Source organism: Symphodus melops (genome assembly GCF_947650265.1).
Source record: "Symphodus melops genome assembly, chromosome: 16".
NCBI lineage: Eukaryota > Metazoa > Chordata > Actinopteri > Labriformes > Labridae > Symphodus > Symphodus melops.
In genome coordinates this window covers 13,992,115-14,004,344 of record NC_136706.1, presented here as the reverse complement: position 1 = coordinate 14,004,344, position 12,230 = coordinate 13,992,115, and the positions used below count along the sequence as shown (strand labels likewise).

Sequence of the window (12,230 nt, the reverse complement as noted above, 5' to 3'; positions counted from 1 at the left end):
AGAACTCGTTAACAAGAGTTTTTTTTGTTTTTTTTTAAAGGAGGTGCAGCTGTACTGGTCTTTTGGGAAAACTGTAGTGCCATTGAGTTGATAGAAATAAAGAAAAAAACATACATCAAGCAAGATAGAAGAAGCCTCCCTTCAGAGTATACATCTGATACAAAATCCCTATGCAAGACACAATAAATGGAAACAATGTAGCCACAAAAGGCTTTGAACTGTTTACCTATGAAATCACATAAAGTGTCTGGGAGAAGTAAACACTTCAATTGCGCAGGGTGTTTACCCAAAGCACTACATACAATCATTGGGCCTGGAGAGGAAATACATAGAGAGATATTGGCTTTCTGCTCATCTGCTGTTACCTTACTTGAGGGACACACAAAGTGACAGAGCAATGAAGAAAAAGCACCCATTGTGTTCTTACTTTGCAGAGCCTGGAGAACATAGAGACAGAGTAAGACAGAAGGAGAGTGTGTGTCAGCAGCAGTGGTACTTTTACAGAGATCCCTATCATTACGTGGACAGGCTAAGTAAACAGAAAGGGATACAGCAGCAAAGGGCCCTTTCACAATATAGCACTGTCCCGACCTTCCCACACTGAGCTACTTTTGGGATAACTTGATTCATGTTGAGCATTCTGTCCCACGTAGATGCAGCTATCATCGAGGGAAGCTAAGTGGTTTTTATTTAGCTTGTCCTGAAACAGCTTTGGGAAAAGTTTTTCAACATATCAGAAGCCATTTGGAAAAAAGTTGCTTACACAAATCATACATTAATTAATTAATTAATTAATTAAAGAAAAAAAAGGTTTCAGATTAAGTTTTAAAACTACCTATAAGCACTTCTAAAGCAAACTATTCAATATCTTGTTTCTAGTTTTTATCATTTCTACAAATATAATTTTAATAAAATGTACAGGTCGTTGTTTTACAAGGTAGCTTTTGAAAATGGCTGGTAACCTTTTTCAGTTAGCCTAACTGCTATCTCCTCATGTGTCCAGTGTTCATGCTAAGCTAACTAGCTGGAGGAAGTAGCATTACCTAGCAAACAAAAACTAGAGCGACGTCCTTCATCAACTGTCTGGAAGAAAGAAAATAAGATAACTTCACCAAATGTTAAACTGTTAATTTGAATGAATAAGTAGCATCTACTCACACCACTGTGCAGTGATTAGTTTTCGATGGTCTTTTTAATGTACGCCACATCTGCCAAAGCTATTATTCTGAACTATTATGCTAGATCCTGCCACATGACATCATTCCTCTGCAGGAGATCAATAAAGTTCAATCTAATCTTGGCTAACCATCAATCAATTACCAGACCAGAAAACCTCTAAACTGCTGGGGAAGCATGTGAAGTCTGCAGGATGTATGAGGTCTGGCTACAGCAAACTATACTTACTGCTCAGGCCCCATGAAGTGCCCCATATCGTGTTACATAATGTTCTAAGAATATTTGTGTTGGTCCTCAGATTGGCAGTTTGAGTTTTTAACTGAACAGAAGTGGTGCAGTTTAGATTACAACATGTCACTGCAGCTCCGTTTTCATTGAGTGTAGAGTTGCACCTGCTCTTATTTCCACACATTTCAGAAACTATCAAAAAATAGTTTGAAACGGCTGGAAAGAAAAATACCGCAACTTACATATTCATGTTTATAGAATTTTTAAATTCCAAATTTTAGGCACTTAATATTACATAGTTAAGTCCAAGCCTTTGTTACACAACCATGGTTTATGTTGTAGATTCCTGAATTTCCCTCGGGATCAATAAAGTATCTATCTATCTATCTATCTATCTATCTATCTATCTATCTATCTATCTATCTATCTATCTATCTATCTATCTATCTATCTATCTATCTATCTATCTATCTATCTATCTATCTATCTATCTATCTATCTATCTATCTATCTATCTATCTATCTATCTATCTATCTATCTATCTATCTATCTATCTATCTATCTATCTATCTATCTATCTATCTATCTATCTATCTATCTATCTATCTATCTATCTATCTATCTATCTATCTATCTATCTATCTATCTAGATTTACTACAGATAATATCAGATCAAATACAGGAGATGCTGTCAAAATATTTGCCTGAACAAAAACAATGTGTCCTCAGGGACACTGTTCTGTTTGTATTCTGGCTTTTTTTTTTTTTTCCTTTTGTAGACTCCTTTAGTTGAATTACAATTCAAGTGTTATTGTCTTCTGAAATAACTTCAATAAAGAATTAAGAACTTCAATAAAGAATGTCAAGTAAGTTAATGGTGGCAACAGAGTTTTGTGAGGCTGAACATTTACATTTGAAGTAATCCCCCATCCAAACTTCATGTCATGCATCAACTATCTATCAGAAACACAACATTTTCTGTTTCCTCTTGTTAAAAAGGAATACCTGTTAAAAGAAAAAACAAGACTTGGACACACATGTTCATAACTCAATTTTGATGGAAAATAATAATAGTACTAACTAATAATAGTAATGAGAATGAATAAAGACATCATAATTCTATGCATCTTGAAGCTAAAACGTAATTTGTGTTGTTCATCTTTTCAAGGACCTGGAGGTGAACAGAACGCAATCTCAGAGCAAACTCTGTAGTTTCTTGTGTCTTCAATGAATGCAACAGTCCTATTCAATTACAGAGCTGGGGTTCATGGACAGCTCTTCTAATCATCAGGATAATATTATTCACACCAGCAGAATGTGTTATTAACAACCTCAAAATGCCTTTAGAATAAGGAATGGATAGCACTGTGCTAAGGTTTAGAAAACAACCTTACAAATTGAAATAAGCTTTATGTGTTATAATTTAGCTTCTACTACTTCCACTGGATCGCTCTTACAATAGAGTTATACTCATTCTTTATTCTCATTCTATTTATGTTTTGCCTTTGAAAACACAGTCTGTAATTTGCCCTTTGAACCATGTAAACTGTAAGCAATGGATCATATGATGACTGGGAACCCATAAAGAAAGGGATTTATACATTATATATATTTCATGTTCTGTGTGAATTGCTGTCAAGGACAGTTAATCATTTAGGAGAAAAATAGGACGGAACAAAACTGCAAGAGCAATCTTTACATCCTGTTTAGACAGCCATGAAGGCTTTTTTTTGCCTTTGACGACTGGCAAAACCCCTGTTTAGTGTCCCTGATATGATGAAAATAACGTTGATGGTGTAAAATATGGAGAAAAGGAACGTTTAGGACTGACCTGGAAGAACATGAATGATTTGACAGTGTCTAAAAGAAAATCGTTTGTCATACACGTAAGCCTCTGGTGGGCAAAATGAGTATTACAACAATAAACACTTCAAACTTAAGACAAGCTAGATCTTACTTGGTTAAAAAAATCATCTGTTGTTGTTTTGTTTTCTCCAACTTTACTCTCTGGCCTCTGTACAGTTTAACCCTTAGGACAGAAACACAAGGAAGCAGCTATGAGTCTATACTAGAGATAAGGGGTCAGTGTGAATAACAAGGAGTGACAGAATGCAGATACAGGATGCAGCCTTTATCAGTGACTTTGGCCTCTATGCTGTAGGAGATGTGTTATATCTACAAATTCGATCCCATTGTCCTATGGCAAGACACTTACTACATAGTGACCACTGCCTGCAGTTAAAAGCACTTTGAGTACTGAATATTTTACAGCATCATATAAATGGACTTACGCTTATATAGAGCTTTACTAGTCTTCTAAGTTCTGTCTAAGTAAGCTAAAATGTTGAGAAGAACAGGGATTTTGTTAGGAACTTTGTTATGTCTGCAATATTCTTGGAAAAGGTTGATCGGATGTTTGTATATTAAATATCTAATTAGCTTCACTGGTGTAATTTCATGTGTTTGAAAATTGATTCTTAACATATGCTATCTCAAGACACTTCACAAAACAGTAGGTCTAGATCATGTAGAACTATGATTTATACTATTTCCCGGGACCCAACATAGAGCAGGCCTAGACCGTACTGTAAGTAATATTTTTTATAGAGAACTAAACATTATTCCACCTTGAGCAAACACCAAGAAGAATTGAACCTAGAAATCAACTTTTCAACTATCCTGCACAGCGCACACGCAGTATCCTGCAGAAACACATTGTGGTTGCACTTCATCTCTTGTTTTGTCCATATTTATATCCCACACAGTCTGTCTGCATATAGACACACATTCTCATGCACAAAAGCATACACATCCAGCACACATAAAACCAGATGTCTGCTCTTCCTCCTTCTGTATGATGTGGAAAGCAGTTGCTGCCCACCCAGGAGTATCCATGGCAACTGGCCTGTAGTTGGTTGACAGGGCGGGACAGTGACATCACTGGTCTCTTTCAGGATTGCCACAGAGATAGAAGCTCTGCCAGACAGAGAAGTATAAAGAGAAGCACAGAAGAGGGAGGGACAGTGTGAGGTCATGGTCACATCTATTGCTCACACACACACACACACACACACCTACACACACACACACACACACACACACACACACACACACCTACACACACACATACACACACACACACACACACACACACACACACACACACACACACGTATGAAACACATGACCCCCTCTTAAGACTAAAAATGAAACTTGTGGAAATGTGATTGTTTGTATCGTGTACAAAGCTCTTCACATAATATGTAACAATTGTTTAACCAAATGATCCCACTTTTGTGGAAATAAATATACTCATATGGGAATTTCAAGTAATATCTGGTCATATAGGACAACCAAAAATGTATTTAATTCAGAAGACTTCATCCATAATTACTTGAATTGACTCAAAATAAAAAGCAGTCTAACAAACGTCTAAACTAAACAATATCTCCTCTAACTATTTTTTTTATCTATATATTTAGATTAGAGAGCAAATTACAACAACATGAAGTTTGAAGTTTAGACTTTATTGCAATTATATTTCCCGGGACCCAACATTGAGCAGACCATACCTTTATCCTTGGTATGGTCTGAAACAGATTTAGTGCCATTATTTTATTTTTTATTCTCTGCTCAGTATTGTGATATTAGTTTTTTCTATCACTAGAGGGCGCCAGATACAAACATGACCTTTGCCAGTGTTGTTTGTCGGTATTTGAGCTGATTAACACACAGGAAAACATTGAGAAGTCACTGATTCAATGCTGCCCATGAGTTCTTTAGGAAATGTGTTTGTCAATCGTCAATGCAAATAGTGTCAAACTCTTGAATTCAGGTCATAGTTTGCAACATATTTTAGTAATGGTCAAATAATTCAAAATTTAGCTGTCAGCAATTTGGTTTCTTTTCTATCTTTCATTCTCACATAGTTCCCTTTTTTATATTCACTCCTTATCAGCTCTTCCTATTCAGTGATTTATCATGCAATCAATAATTCCTACAAAGGAAAATCTTGCTATAGGCCACAGACAGATCAAGTTGCTTCAAAAGTATAATGGCAATATAAGAGTTATTTTTTCTGTCTATTTAATAGGTTATACTCACAAAGACGACTTGTGACTAGATTGCAGACACCTTGTTGAACTCCCCGACCACACATACTCTACAAACAATTGTCTTGGCACTTATAATGATTATGTAGAGGTGATGGGGTGGGATAAGAAACCTGCACCATTCTCTGGTCACAAATCTTGTTTCTAACCCATTCTGGAAAGATCTCATGCAGCTTACAGGAAGCAAAAGTTAGATCCATTTTCCTGCCTGAAAGGGAAACAAGGAAATGAGATAGGGAGGAGCAGGGAAGAGTAGCCACACAAGAGGTAGTGTTGTACAGACATCTGCTACAAAGAAAAAAAAAAGAATAGCTGTGGGTGTAACGAGACCTAATTGATCATGTCTCTCAATAACTAATAAATGTGCTGCAGATTGTAACGTGATTAAACACGGGCTAAGTTCATTTAGGATATAAGGTCAAAAACTCTGTAAGAGATGAGAGTGATCACTGTAACACACTTTTTCTTCCCATGAGTTTTTTTTCCGAACCATGTCATAGCTACATTAGAAGCCTAACATCTCTGTTATAAAGCCAAATCATTGTTTTGAGAGCTTACATTGGTAGGTTAGATAACAAACAGTCCATCTTCTTTTAAAGATGTCTTCGTGACATTGACTCCTGTTTTAACAAACGTCTGAAAAAGATTCATCTTTTTTGGCGGAGAAAGTCAAATAATATTATTCACCCTCTTAGCCAGACTTTTGATTCCAGAGTGGTTAGAAAACATGTTGGTGTTAGGTGTCGTCTGTCTGAACATTACACATTACCAAAATATGTGTCGAGGGAGTGTAATTCTGCTGACTTTATCGAATAATTTTAGACATTTTAGCATCAGGGTTGGATAAATATGTAAAGGGAGGGTTGAAAGCAGATGTACGGAAGCACGTCAGTCTTTATCTTTCTAATGCAGTTATTGGGTTGTTATTGAACCGTTGAAATGTATTTATCACTTTTATATTCAGTTGCTAATCAATTGGGAGGCAGTAAAATTATGCAAATCTGTAAGATTCAGATTTGTGTTTCCTTTACAAATTCATGTGACATCAACATTTCTAATTGAACCTAACCAAGGTCCAAAGAGGCCTCAACCAAACTAAACTTAACTGCATTTTTAAAAGCTCTACCTGGACCTCAAAATACGAAGATCTTAAACACTCGGCAAAGTGGAGTAAGTGAACCAGAGTAAATTCAAGGGCGTAACGAGCTCATTTCACCCACACAATCTCACATACAATGAGCTTCACTAGGGGTGAAAATAAAATTAATAATTAAGTTGCTATCAAGTTTCCGTATGAGTCTGACATATAGCAGTATAATGGACCCTGATAAGACAGTCTTTTCTTCAGAATGAACAATGGTGTGAAAATAGCTAGTGTGAAAGGTACTATATTTGTTGTAATCATGCCATAGCCAGAACAAAAATACACTTTTGTTTTTGAATTCGTGAACCCCTGAAATGTGTAATTTCATTTATCACTGAACGACCCTGAACAGTGCCAGTTCTTTTTTTATATGGACAATGGCTTAAGGACACTGTTACACAAGGACAATTTTTGTGATAAGAAACTGGTCTTCTGCTTTGTTTTGTTTTGAGGTGGTCTGCAGTGTTGTTCAGGATTACATTCAGCGATGACAAACAACAGATTCATGTGACTGATGCAGCAAACAAAAGCTCTAGCTCTCACTGCAAAGCTGCTCGACTGCCGCCCTGACCCGAAGTAACACAGCTTCTGCACTGGGCATGCTTACTGCTCTATACTGCAATCACCTTTCTATGCATAAGCAATCCCTATCTCAATGATTTCACCTAATTTAAAGAGTAATATAAACTGTATACATTTTGTGTATCACTTTGCTTTTTGTCTTTGGATCTTTGTGGTGCTTTATCCACAGTTATCGTAGCTTTGAAAACATGCATCTCTGGTGCTCAGTACAAAACTCAGGTAGATGGATAACATCCAAGCACGGCTCCGCTGAAGATGAGCTTGAGTAGAAACATTGGCAAAGTGAAATGTGCATGCGATCAGACTGTGTGGACTTGTTTACTTAAACCTTAGTGGTCATTGCCAAAGCGCCAGGTTTTTTGGCAGAGACTAAAAACACAGCAAACAAAAGTGCCAACAGTTCCATAGATATCCTCTAGGTGTAATGTTGATGTTTTGAAAACAACACAATTCATAGTACAAGTGGCCAATTCAGACTAGCAACCTTATGTTTCTGTAAGCTGCTTCACATCAACAGTAGCTCAAACAGAGGACTTAGGACAGTGTGTACCTGTGCTTTTTCATGGTCACTATGCTGATTATGATAAGAGAGCCCTGTTATTTCTTGAATACTGTGGGAAGGCTGACTGTTTAGGGCATTGTTATGATCCTTAATATCTGTTATACACATATGCAGTCACACAAACTGACGCACAAATTCCTTTGCTCCCAGCGGAGTGCATTCTGAAAGTATTGTGTGTGCTGGCAGTCAGTGAGGAAGCTGGTCCTCCTCCCTGACCGCTTCCTTGTATTGTTGCTACATCCACGTCTTAAATGTCCTTATGAGCCTGCATATGTTAGTCTATGTCTGAACATAGGCCTTCTTTAGATAAAATGGAGAAAACGGCACCAAAACATTACAGATTATCCAGAGGAAAATATATGAAACAAAGACATTAATTAGTTTCTCTCATTAGCAGGGCAGAAACAACTCAACATTTTATCGCCAGTAAGAAAGTTATTTGGGAACATTTTGGGAAAGAACTCCCTTACAAGCCAAATGTATACCTTTAAATAAATTTTCAGATCTATTCATAACCTTTGATCTCTCATAACCAATGACTCAGTTCAGTACATTTATCCTTGAGCCAAAAATGCTTCAGAAAGCAGACACTTTTAAAAAGGTATTTGGTCCCCTTGGAAGGCTTTGATCATGTTTTGTTTTCTCATACTTGCAAGCAAAATCCACCTGACTTATGTGACTACTTAATATTCAGCTTCAAATAGGTTATTACTCACACTTCAGAATACAAGAAATTGATAATCACACCTTCTGTAAATTAGCGAGCAAGCCCAGAATATATAGGAAGTAAAGCTGTTGCCAAGTCTTTGCCCACTGGTGGATTAAGTTGCATCTCTGTCAAATAAGAAAGATGATTTCACAATTTGATAAACATTGCTGAACGTGTTTAGTGTCATTAGATCAAGGGTTCCTAACCATCTTCCCTTGGAGATTAGCTAGGACCCCAGAGGAACAAGAAGAATAACGACAGGTTTCAAAAATTAACAACAGTTTAAATACTTTCCATTTATAAAATCCCTACAGAATAGATTTACACATACTTTTATTACCAAAAGACGTGTATAAACCATCCATTAAGTATTTTATCAGGATTTTCATGCACATCTAATTTTGACAACATCAGAGCACACAAATCCTTGGCCACCCTGAGTTGAACCCTCCTGGGGGCCAGGACATTGTGTAGTTGATATATAAATCTTTGGTCTTTGGTCAATCTCAATAAAATTATAATGAACATTTCAATCTCCTTCAGGATGCAGTGCATGATTACAATATGAAAAAGTGAGTTCTAAAAGGGTTCTGCAGAAATCAGGGGCTAACATTAAGATAAGATATTACTTTATTGATTCCAAAGGAGGAAATTTGGCCCCACATGGGGCTGATTTGACAATGAACCTGTGTATTACAAGATGATAGATGCTGGATGTGGGGGCAAATACTTTGCGAGTTACCCATCCGCCTTCTAATTCTGGTCACAGAGTGTGTTTTAAGCATCTGGACTAAATCCAGATCCCAATCGTACACATCAAAAGACTGACATAAAAGTACAGTAAGGTCTGACTGAAATCTGATAGCCACAGGGCCAGGTGGTGTGAGGAACATTTTGACCAGATGTTAAACTTCATTGTTCAGTTTAAATGTATCATTGTGTCTAGAGGTCACATGCTAGAGATAAAATATATGTAGAGCAAGCATGCAAATATGTGTAATGGAGTACTTTTGCGTTGTACCTGCAGGAGATACGCAAGTTACAGACTAGCTTTGCAGTTAGATCTTATCATAAGAAATTAACCTGCCCTCTCAAAAAATACATCAAAGTGACTTGATCCCTATTTTAAACGTAAAACTGTCCCTTTTTTTTTTTTTTTTTTTTCGTTTAAAGGACAGTGATTTTCAGCTTTTTAAATCATTATGGCAGAAGATGATTTCCCTTGTTTCTGTGATTGCAGGCTGGAGTCTGAAATCGGTGCACTTGAAAGTGAAGAGTCCCAGATATCGGCCAAAGAGCAGGTCCTCAGACAACGTCTGAAAGAGACAGAGCGCTCAATAGAAGACCTGCAAAAGGTAAAACAACAAGAACGGCTTAAACAGTGCTTTGAGAAATGGCTAGCATTGAAAGATTTCAGTATCACTAAAACCATTGTGGTGTAATTGTGAAATAAATATAAAAACTCTGAAGCACTCTGATATGACGTGCTTGTTATGCAACATAGGACTCGAAACACACTCACATGCACAAACATGACCTATGGACATGCATTGCTAATGCTGACAGAGATGTCAGAGTGGGGCTGCTACACAAAGAGAGCTGCTACACATCAGAGCTGTTGGGGGTCCCGTGCATTGCACGAGGGGCACCTCAGCAGTACTCAGGAAGTGACTTATCACCTCTCTAACGACCATTTTCCATACTTTGGTCAGTATTGGACTTGAACCGGCAACCTTGCAGTTCCAAACCCATGTTTGTACAGACTGAACCCTAAATTAAACTACCTGTTATCAGTTGTTTTCTTTTTGTTTAATTACAATGTAATCGAGAGATATTGTCTTAATTTTGTCTTATTTTTCTACATTTTAATTTTTGGGAGTAAAGCCAAATTGTGAAAATGTTTTTTGTATTGTACTTCTGTAAGGAAGTGTAAGGAAAACAATGAGGTTGTAATTTAGTTAGAAATACAACAGTTGTTTTTATTTTGACTGTAACTAAATAATCACAAATACAAATAGTACTCATATCTCAAGTCTTAGTTTTCAAATTCATGATAACTTTTTTTAATGATTTATTATTTAGTAGTAGTAGACTAGGGTTGCTAACAAGAAAAAATACAAACAAATATCTGTGCATCAGGACTTTTAAACCTACATATGATATATTATCTCATCACTGTTTAACAATAGTATATTCCGTCATTCTTTAAAATTGTTCTGGCTCATGTGGACTTTCTTCTCTCTTTTTCAGAGTCTGATGAACCAGGATAATGGTATGATCAGTGACAAAATACACACATACACACATACACACACACACACACACACACACACACACACCTGCACGCACGCACCTACACACACACACACACACACACACACACACGCACACCAAAAATAATCAAACACATCTCTGTTGGATGATGTCCTCTCCTATGTTTTCATTATTTCATAGCAGTTGGGCCACTTCTATTTCTGTGTGCGTGTGTGTGTGTGTGTGTGTGTGTGTGTGTGTAGGTGCGTGCGTGCGTGCAGGTGTGTGTGTGTGTGTGTGTGTGTGTGATAATAGTCTCGCTGAGGCAAGAGAGATGCAGGCCAGCACTCGCTTTGGAACCTCAAAACCCCCCTTAACCCACACAGAGAGTCTCACACACACAGACATTTAGATATCTGCACGACAAACACACACAACCACTAAAACTCAGACAGACACTAACTGGCTTTAGAACCCGGCTTAGCAAGACTATTGAGGTTCACTCACACACAAGGCCATGACTCTGCAGCCTGCAGTCGCTGCCTTTATCCCCTCCTATTCACCAGCAAGCCCCATAAGCCCCCGAAGCTTTGTTCCTGCCATCGAGCACACACACAAACACACACGCTTCTGCTGCATAAGCACTGAACCTCAGGGGTGCTAGAGTTGCCGTGGACACAGAAACAGAGGGATGAGGCAAGTTAGATGCCGTGTGTGTATATGAAGGTGTGTGTGAGAGAGTGTTTGTGTGTGGACCAGAGGCAGCAGGTCACTCAGGGGTGTGGTTAGAGTCTGTGTTTGGGGGCTGGGATCTATGTGTGTGTTTTTGTATCAGGGTGCGGTTACACGTCACTGAAGTGTGTCTGTGTGTGTAACCGGTGTGTATGCGTGAATCGGCATGAGCCTGGTGTGTGAGTGTGTGTTTGTGTGTCTCCCTCTCAGGCCTCTTACGTCCCTCTGACCATGTGTCACTTCCCTTCCTGTCCTCCTGCTCACTAGATGCCACCGGCTGCATGTCCACCGCTCTCTCGGATCCCAATCCAGACCGCTTCATCCTGGTAACGCAGCCTCCGGCCGGCCAACTTGCCTCTGGAGAGCAAGCCATACCAAGACCTGGTAAGACACAGGAGGAGAGGAGGGTGAGGGAGGGTAGAGAAGAGAGAGGGAGGGAGGAGGGAGGAAGGGACGAAAGGATGGTTTTGGGCAGCAGCCAAGTCGGATTATAAGCAGGACGAACTCACGCGCACAGAAAGGGTGGAGGTAAAGATACGCACGTTTCACAAAAATGTCAAATCTTACATGAAGATGAAACTCACTCATAACAGGGTGTCTCAGGTATTAGGTGATAGTAAATAAACCAAATGGACAAAAGGCTCCAGATAAACTTGACTTGACTTTTTTACATCAGTTATTACATTTTAAAAGACAGAAACACCAGGCATTTTTTTAATTAAAAAAAATAA

The 12,230-nt window shown here is 38.2% G+C and overlaps 1 protein-coding gene across 4 annotated transcripts in view; it reads left to right on the top strand.

Annotated features, from left to right (window-relative positions):
• palm2akap2 (PALM2 and AKAP2 fusion) overlaps window positions 1-12,230 on the top strand; it is a 75,839-nt gene that overhangs the window by 28,924 nt on the left and 34,685 nt on the right. For all 4 annotated transcript variants that reach the window (XM_079364705.1, XM_079364704.1, XM_079364707.1 and 1 more), the window contains exons 5-7: window positions 9,755-9,869; window positions 10,765-10,786; window positions 11,767-11,883. In XM_079364705.1, coding sequence (XP_079220831.1) covers window positions 9,755-9,869; window positions 10,765-10,786; window positions 11,767-11,883 — 254 coding nt within the window. The remainder of the gene's footprint in view (window positions 1-9,754; window positions 9,870-10,764; window positions 10,787-11,766; window positions 11,884-12,230) is intronic.